General features: G+C 46.5%; 1 protein-coding gene across 1 annotated transcript in view; it reads right to left on the bottom strand.

Moving 5' to 3' along the window:
* LOC142578276 (acid-sensing ion channel 1C-like) overlaps nucleotides 1-14,158 on the bottom strand; it is a 40,798-nt gene continuing 26,640 nt past the window's right edge. Inside the window, exons 9-13 of the mRNA XM_075687676.1 lie at nucleotides 9,953-10,031; nucleotides 7,336-7,387; nucleotides 4,475-4,518; nucleotides 4,268-4,340; nucleotides 1-1,229 (exon numbers count right to left, since the gene is read on the bottom strand). Coding sequence (XP_075543791.1) covers nucleotides 789-1,229; nucleotides 4,268-4,340; nucleotides 4,475-4,518; nucleotides 7,336-7,387; nucleotides 9,953-10,031 — 689 coding nt within the window. The 3' untranslated portion in view covers nucleotides 1-788. The remainder of the gene's footprint in view (nucleotides 1,230-4,267; nucleotides 4,341-4,474; nucleotides 4,519-7,335; nucleotides 7,388-9,952; nucleotides 10,032-14,158) is intronic.

The raw sequence follows: 14,158 nt of genomic DNA, 5'->3' as shown, positions 1-14,158 counted from the left end.
AAAAAAAGAAAAAAAGAAGAGAGACACTCGTCTGCCTGTGCCTTCAAGACTCAAGTCTGTAATGTAATACCGTTTGCTTAGATTTAGATATTTTACAGCCTACTATAGGGCCCTTAACGGGGAACTGATACGTCCATTGGAATCCTCAATAACGCCTTTGAACGAGTGGGAATATATTAAGGAATTCAAGGAATATATTACCTAAGGAGTTTGTTTAAGAAGACGTACGGTACGAATGGAGACAAGAGCGCAATGTTTACCTCTACCATTCACCCTCAACAACCTTCGTTCAGACGGAGTGGGGCGGCGTTTATGTTTGACATGGACGTCGAACTGCCTCTCAAAGTCAAGTGCATTATCAGAATTACGTGGTCATTCGGTGACAGGAACCAGTTTGCCTCGCGCGGTAAAGGGCAATTCGATATGTCGACAAGTTCTCTGCGCTGCATATACCGTTCTGGAGTGTGTTAGCCTAGCACGTTGGCATTCCGCAATTCTGATTCCGTTAGCTCCGTCGTTACGCAACGGTTTGCACGTGCTCGAGCTGGAGCGATTCACACGCACAGAGCAGATGCGCGCGCACAGAGCTGCTCTCACTCTCTCGTACGAGCACACGTGGCGCATTCTGGGCCGCCGCATTTGAAACGCGAGAGCCCTTGGTGACTCGATATATTTGGAGGTCAATCGGAAAACCAACGTGGTGGCTATGCATGCGCCACGCGTTGTATACCCACGCGCGTTCCCGGGAAACGAAGAAACGGAATGCGAACGCGATAGGCTCAAACTCGCTAGTAAAATGCCTGGGTCCTGAAGCTTCGGTGCAGGAAGAGCGGATTGAACGGCCCGAACGCCTCGTCGGCCGAGCTCTTCCAGTCGGACGAGTCGAAGTAGCCGTACTGCGGCGCACCGGACGGTCTCCGGAGCGCGACCAGTCCGCCGGCGGCGGTGCTCACGCGCGGGTCCTTCAAGACCTCCCAGATGGACCGCTGCTTGGCAAAGCCCTTCTCCTCGTTGGCGCGCGCGGCCTGGATCGCCTTGTTGGCGTGCCTCTGCCACGCCGCAGCGCTCGCCGCGGCTTCCGCTGGCCCCGGCGCGACCGGCGCGCGCCGCCTTCGGTAGAGATAGATGAACCAGCGCACGAATATCTCCAAAATCTCGAAGATGACCAGGAACGAGAGGCCCAAGTACATCCCCATGAAGCCCCCGACGTTGCTCAGTGTGGTCGCGTCCTGCAAGCGCGGCAAAGGGTAACAGATAACGTAACCGTTTGCACAATTATTCCACGCGGAACCATTGCGAACGCGCATTTATCAGCCAGCATGCATGTATATATAGATTGAGCGAGTTCATTTGTGCGCGCAGGGAATGGATGCTCGCCTTTCGCCGGCACCGGGATGTCCGTTGCGCTTTGATGTTTCCTTTAGGAAATTTGCACGCGCCGTCGACCAGCGATTGCGGGCAAGCATTCGTAATTAGACCCTTAGGCAAAGCCCCTTTAATAATTTCGACTCGCTCACTGAACGCGCGTCGTTGTACCTTTGCGGCGATTCCCCAATGTTGGTCTAGCTCCTTCAGCTATATATGGATCGATAAACTACAGCTCCCACTCGATAAATTTCCTCTACCTCGCCGCCAGTAGCACGTGGCAGGAACTTCGCGTAGAATATATATCTTAAACAACAATCGCCATTTGGATGTTCGTATTCTCTGCACCTCCGATCGTTACCGAAGCCTCGCTAAGCACCCGGCCCAGCTACAGCTGCGGTTACGAGCGCATGCAGCACCTTGCAGCATGCAGCTTAGATGGAAATTTCGAACAGACGCAATAGAAAAAAAAGTTTTCCCGCCCACTTCCGATAGCTGGCTGCCAGGCGAATGCTTCTTAGCCTTAACTATTTCCATATCTAAAGTTATAGAGGACGCAGAATGGTCAATTCAGTTTGTCGATAAACGCACTCGTGCAATGCAGCTTGTGCTCGTGCTGAGTGCAAGCACTGCTTACATAAAGACGGCCACGCGCGCATACGTGTACAGATTCGCGTCGCCAACCACTGGTGTCGGCAGCCTCCTGGCACCACGTACGTCTTTAATGAGTTCATCGACACCGGTGGTTCGTCACGCGAGTCGCTGCGCATGGCGACTTTCTTTTGACGCAGTGGCCGTTCTCGGGCTGGCTTCTCTGGCGCAGCGAAAGCTCGTTGTCTCTGAAGTCGCGTCTGTTATTGCAACTCCTTGAGCAAGCAAATGGCGGGTACGCAATAACGGGGCAAGGGACGGTGGTTGACGGTGGCAATAACGGTGGTTGGCCTCTGCTCCTCCGCTAAAAGAGAACGCAAATGTGTGTGTATATATATATATATATATATATATATATATATATATATATATATATATGACTGAGAATGATGGAGAATTTTGAAACGTGCCACTCGCGTCGGCGTCATGAAGGGTGCCAAAAAAAAAAAAAAAACGAGCGCGAGCACAGGGTATAGTTTTTGCCCGCTTCAGTACGGTGCGACAAAGCTTTCTTGTCGTTAGAGCCTATATAAGCGGGCCACAGTTGGGCACCCAGCATGTGGGGTCGACGCTGCCGCAAAGGCGTCTCCTCCCCTGCTCCCGCGCCCACGCATGTATGCGTGCTTCTCGGAGGACAGCCGCCATAACTGCAAGTAACGACACAACAGACACAGCAAGTGCACCACCGTGCGCGCCACTGCTTTCATCATCATCATCATCATCATCATCATCATCATCATCATCATCATCATCATCGTCGTCGTCGTCATCATCAGCAGCAGCAGCCTGGTTACGCCCACTGCAGGGCAAAGGCCTCTCCCATACTTCTCCAACAACCCCGGTCATGTACTAATTGTGGCCATGTCGTCCCTGCAAACTTCTTAATCTCATCCGCCCACCTAATTTCTGCCGCCCCCTGCTACGCTTCCCTTCCCTTGGAATCCAGTCCGTAACCCTTAATGACCATCGGTTATCTTCCCTCCTCATTACACGCCCTGCCCATGCCCATTTCTTTTTCTTGTTTTCAACTATCATCATCATCATCGTCATCATCATCATCAACAACAACAACAACAACATTTCAACTATCAGCTTTCATCAAGCGCATTTCGTTTGAGCTGCTTGAACAGAACCAGTCCTAGCTCACAGTGCTTTAGCGGATCACACGGCAGGCCGCGTGGAAAATTAATTGCGCCGACAGTCAGATGTTCCGGCCCGTTGTCCTCACTCTGTGGGGCCGAGTTCGCGCGGGGAACGACGAGTTGAGCTGGCGGCTCAGCGAGATGTTAGGGAGACAGCGCTAATGGAGTGGAAGAGAAGCGTGCAGTTCGGCGGATAGATCGCGTAATCGAGTATAATCGGGAAATAATTTAAAGCTGATCTTCGTCGGAACTAGCGAGACAATCTAGGGCAATGGTTAGGGGTAAAGGCGCCCAGCGCTTGCGTTTATACGGCAAGTTCTTCTTTGCTAAAGGTGACCTGTAACGTCCCTCTTAATTAATTTGCGTTTTTGCAGAGAATGTAAAACAGTATGTATGTAACAAGGGCGCTTTTGCAAGCATGGTCTCTTATTCGTTATGACGCAATGGAGTTAGAAAAAGAGCCGCACGAACGATGATAAGTTTAAACCGTACACGTGCGCATGTCGTAGCGGGATTACATTTTAATTAATAATTATGAGACATAGCTTGGGTTGATAAAAAAAACTTAATTTCAATGGTTTATGTAATCGGATCGAGTGAGTGAGTGAGTGAGTGAGTGAATGAGTGAGTGAGTGAGTGAGTGAGTGAGTGAGTGAGTGAGTGAGTGAGTGAGTGAGTGAGTGAGTGAGTGAGTGAGTGAGTGGTCCCTCGCGCTTGTAATGCAGAGCGTTCGGAATTATCACCAGCACGCACGAAACAAAAGTAACTTATGTGTTGACAATTGGGGGCAAATAATCCGTCGTCCACCATATTTTTCACCTGTTAAGAGTTGCAGCGACGGTGTTGGAGAGTAGAGGGACGCACACTTGTTACAATCTAGTATGTATGTTTCGACAATACCACATTTTTGTTTCTTGCCACCGAAAATGAACATCTGCGGAAAAGAACATCTACAGAAACGAACATTTACAGAACAGCAACGCAGTCATAGTAACGCAATAATTGTTGGTTCGGTGCTCGCTTTCCGTTAAAAGTTGTGAACAAATGCCACACAGGAAGCAGTGGTCGCGGTTTTGTTTCGTTGTAAGGTTTTGCCCCCGTCTACTTACGCTGAGTTCAGGAACTTGCGTGATTTTTTCCACGATGATCGACTCGAAGTAGATGACGGCTTTGACCAGTGCTCTGGTAACAAGTACGAAAAAGAAAACAAACGAAAATCATTGCGCGCTCCGCAGGAATTCGTCACTCAATAGAACGAGAATTTCTTCGCGTATAATTTTTCTTGAAACAATGCAGAAGTAACTTTTCTGCTCTACCTGTTTTGTAGCTTGTCTCTTCTAACCCCAGGCTGCTCAGACCGCTGAAAATTAAGAAACTGTCATGACACATTTCGTCTTGTTTCTTTTCTTTTCATAGTATAAGAGTATCATAAAACATTTAGACGCATTACAACACATAAGTATGGTACTTCGCTTTCGATCGGGTAAAACCACATAACACCAAATTTTTGCACCCTGAACAACATTTATGAAAATCGAGTTGAACGTGATTTCGACACACACACACACACACACACACACACACACACACACACACACACACACAAACACACACACGCACACGCACACGCACACGCACACGCACACACACACACACACACACACACACACACACACACACACACACACACACACACACACACACGCGCACACACACACACACACACACACACACACACACACACACGCGCACGCACACGCACACACACACACACACACACACACACGTTGCTCTGCATTGCGAGCGGCAGCTGTGAAGTTGAGAATTTGTTTACCCAACTACGTTACATCCAAAAAATGCTAATTCATTAGTGTTGTTGCAATATGGTAAATTGAAAACAAGTAAAAACAGAACGATGACAGACAAGGACTAAAGGCACCGGCAGGTCAAGGATGTACAGGGACATGTTCCCAGTGAATATTATAAAGCATACTTCAACAAGGCTTTGGTGGATAGGAAAATGCATCACACCTCTTGCGAAGCATGTCCATGTGCACTAATATGTGCAATTTCTTTCCTTTGTTAAAGAAAAAAACGGAGAACAAAGCAAAGAGGGGATATCACTCGGTTTTTACCTCGCGAACTTGAGGGAAAAGATATGTAAAACCCTAAAGCGAAGGACCCGGCCTACATACATGTAACTGTTTTTCCACGAGTAAGGCAATTAAAAAGCAATGGACTGTTGATTGCGCGTTTTTTGCAGGTGTTTCCGTGTTGAAAACTACAAAGTTCGTTTCCTGTGAAAGAAATGAGTAAGGAAAGAAGAGCATCTCTCCTTGTTCGTCTGATTCTTCAATAAACCCTCTATTTCTATATTGTTTAGTTAGCCATGTCTGTAACGACCCCAACTCTAACGATCTGTTGTCTGCATTTTCCCCCAACAATACTCTAAACGTATCTTGCTTATCTCGACCGCTGATCAGTTAATGTTTCCATCCGCTTTGAATCCCAGCGCTTCGGGAAAGTGGACACTCCCTGCGGGTCTCGCTGGATGACTACTCTGGCATTCCATTACAATGTGCCGAGTTGTTTCCGAACCTTTCTTTTTTTTCTTCTTTTTGCAGCACACACGTGTCTCATACTGTGGTGCATATTTTCACCAGTATGTCTTTGTCCTCAGGAAGCCAGCCCGGGTCTCAAATAGCAAGGTACTGCCCTTTGTGTTATCATACAGATTTTCCCTCCTGATTCCTTTCTTGCCGCTCTTGTAAATCTGCGTGGTCGTTTTCGTTTCCATCCTTTGCATCCGATTTACGGTCTCTGTTTCTGTCGCTTTCTTTGTTATGCCTGCTGGTTTTGTATTTACAGTTTCAGTTACCCTGTATTGATGATTGTAAATCTATTTTAGCCATAGTGTTCCAATTCGAGTGCTGCCTGACGGCATAAAGCATCTCCATCGAGGAACTATTCCTTCCGTGTACTTAGGCTAGCTGGAATTCTCGCATAACAGGAGCAAGAAATGTCCCATATGTGTCTACACTACGGCGTCATTTTTTTTCTTTCTTTTTTTCTTTTTTGTTACCAAGAGTACTCTTTAAACCCATTAAGTACCATAACAAAGCGGCGGTGACGATTAGGCGGAGGAACGAAAACACTTTTTCGCTTGCTCGGTGAGAAAATGCGCTCCGACGGGACCACGGCAAAGTCTCAGGAGATTGTCCTAGCATTTTCCTCTGCATTTGTGGAGGTATCTGCCGCTTCCATCGATTAATGGCGTATGGTTGATGGCTTGCACGCGGTGAACTGTTTGTGTAGATGAACCTGATTGCTCGGTACTGTCACCATCACTCGCGAAATTATAAATATCTACTAGCGCTTCCACGCCACGTATCCAGCTCCGGCAGGCCCGAAAGTCGTCTAGACTCATAATTTGAGATCGCAATACACTGTGTGACACAACGTGTAGGTGAGTGGTCGAACAAGGGATGCCGCTGGAGACAGCCCCGACAAACATGAGTCCCCTTGTCGAAACAGTGGCTCCAGAGACATTCCTTGTTCCATTACCTATCGATTGCTTCATCTCTCCATGTTACTGTGTACCTTTGTATGGCGAGGTGCATTAGTGTTGCAAGACTATCGTATATCGTGCGTTAAAGATATGCCATAATGGTCAATACTATAAATAAGATTAGATTAGTGAATGTTTTATTAGTCCCTGGCTTTCTTTATTTGGCAGGAAAAAGTTACCATAGCGTAGAAAGCGAATGCGAAAGTTTTTATTTCCGAACTTCGCGCGCAAGCCGTGGCGTCAGTAGGTCAGTGAGACCCATTATATATTTTACAGTACTTTTGAGTGTTTCAGCTTTTTGTGTGCGGACAGGGTTCTAGAAATTTGCTAAGTGTAGTATTTTTAGCTCCTGTATGAAGTGATGCAAGCTTTGTTTATCGATAAAATGTTAACTGGTTCCTCACACACGCTATCAAAGTCTTGAGGTCACGGAGGTTTAGTTCAGGTATTCTTAAAGACACTCCTCTTTCGTTGTTGCGTCTTTAACGGCTTGCGATATTTCCGCGCACGGCTATAGTTGCGCTTTCTGTGGCCCAGAAGCGTAATATACTAAAAAAAAAAAGATGACGGAATATTGAACTTTTATGTTCCATTTAGAGAAAGACTTACGAGACGCTGAGCCCACCCAGTCCTTGATATGGACGTCTTGTAAATTTCTTGGCTGTAAGACATAGACAGAGTGAAGAAAAGCAGAAAGGCTAACCATGCAGAGTAAGAGCCTGGTTGGCTACTTCATACATAGAGGATGGTGAAAGGGGCAGGGAAAGGTGGCAACGTGATGAAAACGCACAGTTAAGGAGAGATGAAAAGTGACTTGAGCACTGCGTCAGAATCACCAATAAGTAAACTTTGCTACATAGCGAACAAAAGGCACATTCCAGTATAGTAAATAAACACACGCGAGGACTGAAATCTATAGTCACCTACTATAGCGAAATTTTAGTGAGCAGAGAATTCAACGCTGCAGAAATCAGTAGAACAGGACTGATTCTAGCAATATTAAATTGTTATTCACGGTGTAGTCTGAAAATAAACAAAATACATGCTTACCAAAGTAATAGTAAAAATAATTATGGCAGAACTCAACTCACTATGACTATCGATGGTAGTGCGATTAACATTCAAGCAATGAAACAACACGCTGAATTTCGGAAGTCACGGCGATTTAACAACAGCTGTAGTGGTCATTCTGAGACTTTCATTGCTTCGGCTAAATGCTGCACACTGCGGTATTGTACCACTTGGCTATGATAGTCGCTTGCCAAATTTAACCGTGAGCATGGTGGCATGGCGACGACGATGGAATTACGAAGAAGGAATGTCGTCGATGGAACGACAAAGGCTACGGAATGACGACATTGATATGATAGCAAGATAATTGTTCCTAAATGATGGTTATGGCATAATTGCGACAGCCTAATGGCGTCGGCATGAGACGAATGGGATGACGACGATGGTGTGACAACGACGGCATGACGACAACCAACTGACGAAGCTGGAATGACGCCGATGGCACGACGCGACGTCGTGACGACGACGGTATGACAACGCATGCGTGATGGCGCACGGCTGACGACGCAAGGACGACGATGGCATGGCAACGGTGTCATCATCTCGATTGAATCACGATAGTATGATTAGGATAAAATGAAATAGTGACGCCGACGGGTTGACGAAGGCGGTATGACTACGATGACATGTGCACATTGGGATGACGACAATGAGATGACGTTTCTGAAAGGATAATGATGTCAAATGCAAGCGCGACGGCCACGGCACGACGACAATCGTATGACCACGACGGTAGGGCGTGAGTGGGATGTCAAAGTTAGAATCACGACGATCCAACAACCGCGACGGCGTCACCACCATCCACCTTATGGCAACAAATGCATGCCGATGACGAAATGACGACGATGGCATAACAATGGTATGAGGACAATGGGATGACTACGAGTGAATGAAGACAATGGCGTTACGACGACGGTGCCACAAATTTTGAATTATGATTATAGTGTGACAATGACTTCGTCAAGACGACGACATGATGAAGCTCTAGTGACAACAATTGCACGACCATCGTGGCATGACGACGCCAGTATGTCAACGAATGCGTGATAGCGACTGCTTATCCACGACGCAGTGGCAACGGTGGAATGGCAACAGCGGCATAACAACGCTTGAATGACGACAGCATGATTACGATATGTGGCAATTTACGGATTGAAATCGATGAACGACAAAGGCGGTATAACGACGACAGAATGAAGACAATGTGAAGACATTGCTGAAGTAACGACGATGATAAAACGACAGCGTGACGACAACGGCATCACCACAATAGTATGGCGGTGACTGTGCGATGACGACGGCATGACGAGAGTCGGGTGACGATGTTAGAGAGACGATGTTGCACTGACCGTGACGGCATCACGATGACATTATGACAAGGTGTGCATGACGACGACTGTATACAGAGGCGGTACAATGACGACGATAGCATGAGAGTGGAATGAGGAAAATGGCGTGACGACGACTGTATCACGAAGCCTGTATGAAGAAGATAGTGTGACGATGGCGTGACGACGACGCCACGACGAGATTTAGATGACGACGGTGAAGCGACGACGGTGAAATGACCATGACGGCATCACGACGGTGGTGTGACAACGATGCGTGACGACTGTATGACGACGATGTTGTGACGATGATGGCGTGACGGCGACGGCACGATGCGAGTCGGATGACGAAGCTGGGATGACGACGATTCAGCGACCACGACTGCATCACCACCACGATGCGCACACCTAGTCACTCAATGTAGTAGACAACTTGGGCGACTGGGTCAGCCTAGAACGCGTGACGACGACTGCATGACGAGAGTCGTATCAAGAAGATAGATAGATAGATAGATAGATAGATAGATAGATAGATAGATAGATAGATAGATAGATAGATAGATAGATAGATAGATAGATAGATAGATAGGATCAAAACGACTGAGGTAGACAACGAATGCTAATCGCATAAGAAATGTGAGCCTGAAAGTATTCCTTGCACATACAAAAGTTCTAAAAATAAATACATAAGTAGTTCTTGAAACGCATGATTATTACTTAACGCCGCTCAAAGCAAAAGGCTAGGAAAAAAAAAGAACGAAAAGAAACCTCCAGAGTGCTTGAATGAGAAGAATCGACAGGGTGCTAAGTGAAGTGGTTGAAATCACCTGCACTTCAAAGGGCAGTCGCATTTCTTGAGGCTTCTGTAAGACGTGTCTGCCAATATTTCTTCAGAGCACATTCTACCTGTCAAAAAAAAAAAAAAGAAAGCAGAAGAAGAAGAAGAGGAAATTAAAAGGCACCGACCAGAGGTGATAAATTTGCCGCATCATGGCTGAATGCAATGAGAAACGAAGACGGAATGGCTTAACGAGCGGAAGTTGCATAAACGCAGTTAACGTAGTTAACATTTTTTAGAAATAAATTAAGATTCCAGCATTCCATATCTGGAAACAGGATGCCGTGTAGGCAGTGGAAATAAGTGAGAATTGGCGCGCGTTTCAGCCGGCTCTAGGGAAGTCACAGCAATACTGTTATCAGTATTGTGTCGCTCAACAGAGGCGCGCCACACGCCCTTGGCGACCACTGCTATGGTGATATGGGTGAAATGATATGCAGAATTGACTGCACAATGACAGCATAGAATTGAGTCAAAGAATGGTCGGGGGAGTAGATAGATAAAATAAAAAGAAAAGAAAAACAATACAAAGACGATTGTGATGTGGGAAAATACACTGGGGTATCGTAGGGTGGCTGATTTAATACGAATGCCATTTCCGTATCCGGATATTCTGTATCATTTATTCATTTATATTTAAATATCTTCAAAACGATTATGATGATGATTTCTTGCCATCCCCTTTGAAACTGGGAGGTGACAAATAGTCACCTACAGCCTGCTTGAGTTACTCAGGTATGCACGCTATACATGCTTTTCAGTCTAGCATTTTGTCTACACCTCCTCAATCTTTTCAAATGCGTTAGCATTTCTATGCTTGTCCAACGAGAAAACCGTCCGTCCCTTCGTGTTGTCTCTCGCTTCAACGACAACGAAGCGGCGAGAACACAGCGCTCACACGTGCTACAGGCTACAACAACAACACAGAGCTCTCGGCACACGACGCAATCTTCCACTTTCGCAGATCGTTTTCAAGATACGGGAACGCGCGTCTCTCTTCAACGCTAAGTGAGTGGCAAAGACGCAGCGCGCGAAGCTATCAGCAGTCGGCACTCTCTGTCGGCATCGCAGATCGCTTTCAAGGTACGGTCCGCGTGGCGGTGCCATACGAAGCCGTCGCTTGAGTACGTTTGGTCACGGTTCGTATCGGTTCGACGCGGATGGATAAGAGGTTTAAAGAGCGATAACGGCTTATAATGATCGGAACGTCATCGGCGCACCTGGCGCCGCCACATGCAGTATTTTGCTCGCGTCATTAATGCTCCTTGCGGTGCCCGTCCGCACTGGTTCATGTCGCCGCAGCGCTGCTTTTTGGCCTGGCCAGACCAAGTTTCATAACTTTGATAATGACGGCGGGCTACGTGGTGATGAGCAAGTGGCACAATGCTTACGCACACTTTGACAACTCCGAGAGGAGCTCCTGCGTGAATTTTTCTCTTCAGAAATGATCCTTCTACCTTGTACCGTTACCTATGCCTGTAACGGATCCGGTCGTATCAATCTCTTTCCTGTTTTTGTTCCACCAATACTTTAATAAACGTGTCTTGCTTATCTCGACTGCTGAGCGCTTGATTATCCCTTCCACTTCAAATCCAAGCGCTTCTGGAAGGTGTATGGTACCAACAGGTCTCACGGGGTGAATCCGTTCGATTACACATGCTCATCTTGTTTCGAGTATTTGCTCCAGTATGTCTTTTTCCTTAGGCAACTAGCTCCAGCCTCAAATAGCAGGCAGTGCCCTTCGTGTTATCGTACAAGTTTTCCCTCGCATTTTTTCTTCTTCCCATTCTTGTAAATCTCCGTAGTCTTTGTTGTTTGCATTCTTGACATCAGATTCACTCTCTCTGCTTCTCTCACTTCTTTTTTTTTGATGACTCCTGGCAGTCTTTGTACACTTTCAATTAAATTATGGGGTTTCACGTGCCAAAACCACTTTCTGATTATGAGGCACGCCGTAGTGGAGGGCTCCGGAAATTTCGACCACCTGGGGTTCTTTAACGTGCACCTAAATCTAAGTACACGGGTGTTTTCGCATTTCGCCCCCATCGAAATGCGGCCGCCGGGATTCGATCCCGCGACCTCGTGCTCAGCAGCCTAACACCATAGCCACTGAGCAACCACGCACTTTCAATTACCCTGTACTTAGATGCGAACTTTCTTGACCTCTTCCTTTTTCGTCTTTAGAGCAACGACACGCGCTACCATGCGGCCGTGTTGCACGTACAGATGTGACATCCGTTCCTTTAGAGCTCGCTGCTATGCATCGAGCACGGAAAGCTGGTACGAATGCTGTACATAAAGAGGACGCTGGACGGTCTCCGCGACAGTCCACCTACAAAGACCTATTGCCAGTTCTGTAATCGCACAATTTCTGGCACCATAGGGTGCACCGACGTCAACGCTTTTGTAAAGACGCGCGCAGAAGCGAGCAATTGCACTGTGTAATTACAATGACCGCGCTTTTGCGTCGTTAACTTTCTGATTGTTATATCAACGATGGGTGAAGCGAAGCGTTTCAATAGCGCCAACCACATCCATCACTTTGAAAAGAAAAATAATATTGCCAGAGAAGGCATATACTACTAGCTCATACTTCAGCAAACAGCGCAAAAACAATTTTTGAACAGCGTTTTTAACACAGCAGTGCCCGTAGTGAAAGCAGTGCTCTTTTTTTTTAGTGTTACACTTCTGGTGTAGGCATACAAGGTATTTTTTAGCTGCAACAAAATTTTAAAATTGGCCCGTGGCAAATAACACAATTCTAACCGCTGAACTACATTACTCGATGAGACTGGCATCACTTGTACGAAAAATTAAAATGCCTAACCAAATAATCACCATAATTAACACAATTGCTATAATGAACTATTTAATTAGATTCTTTTCGGCACATATTTCCAATTTACAAATTATAGCCGGTGAGTTCGGAAGACGTATCCACTTGGAATGAATTTTCAAGACGACACCAGTTTCTAGATATTGCCAGTGTCTGACGAAATACACTGGTGTTCCAGTTACATTTGTCTTGAATTAATCAAACAGCGTCTTCTTTAAAAGGCACCCTATATGATACACATCAATTATAGTGGGGTGCGCCTGCTCGTTTTCGTATTGTGTATGTGCAGTAGTCGCATGCTCATCGTCTTAGTAAGCGAACTTATGAAAAAAGAAAACGCGCATGTTGTGCGTCGGACTGCGAGCGCTTAGCGCATTGTGAATTCCTCATTCCGCTTTATCCTTATGCACTATATTTTCCGTTTACCCCTTCTCTTGTGCCCCTACTGCAGAGCCAAGTGCACTGCAGAGCCAAATGCATGCTCCTCCGGCTAACAGCTCTAATAACTTTATTCTTCCTCTTTCCTAACAGGGCGGCACTTATTTGCTCTAATGAGGGAAGCGGCCGGGAAAGGAGATCGCTGAATGTCGTAAGTTGAACGCACAAGACACTGGACGTATGCGCTCAGTTGTATTCAGTTTGTTAGTTCTATACAGATTTCTCGATGACAGCTCAGCATGGTATTTTTAATAGCGACATACGTCCGCGAACTCGTGAGTCCACTCACTCGGGCTCACTCAGAGCCAACCGTGAGCCTTAATGAGTCGAAATGCGTCCGAGCGGTCGTGAGTACGAGTGAGCCGAGGTAAGCGTCAGCTATAACTTATAGGTCAGAGTAAATGCAGGTTCATTGCATAGATTGTGTGATTCTGAGTGAGCGAAAGTAAGCATGTATCATATGCGATTCCAAATAGCTTTCAGTCCACCAGACATCGTGCTAGGCTGAGTTCATGTGACTGCTAGTGAACCTGAGTCTGCGTATCCGCGGTGGCAGAGTAAGGCCCCTGACTGCGCGTTTCTTAGTGATCCGTACAGTGATCATGAGTCAAGGAGCCTGTGTGTCTAAGCCTTAGTCTGATTTTCGCGACTCCGTGTGAGTTTGACGCAATATGATTTTTGGTTAGTTTGATTCTCCGTGTAGCCCAGCTGATTCTAATTTTGGGGGAGTCTGAATGAGCTTTAACATTTAGCTAAAGGCAATATTTGCTGTGTGAGCCTAAGTGCGTTCTTTTTATTTTGCCAACCCATAGTTAGATACGGCCCCCGTTCGCCCGTATGTGTACTTGTAGTTCAAGTCAGCTGTGGGCAAAGTAAGAAGTGACACGCACGTGTTTTCAAAACACTCCAACGGTTTCCCAT

Source organism: Dermacentor variabilis, chromosome 4 (genome assembly GCF_050947875.1).
Source record: "Dermacentor variabilis isolate Ectoservices chromosome 4, ASM5094787v1, whole genome shotgun sequence".
In the NCBI taxonomy this organism is placed as follows: domain Eukaryota; kingdom Metazoa; phylum Arthropoda; class Arachnida; order Ixodida; family Ixodidae; genus Dermacentor; species Dermacentor variabilis.
The sequence above is the reverse complement of the archived record's forward strand: the minus strand, read 5'-3'. Positions and strand labels throughout refer to the sequence as shown.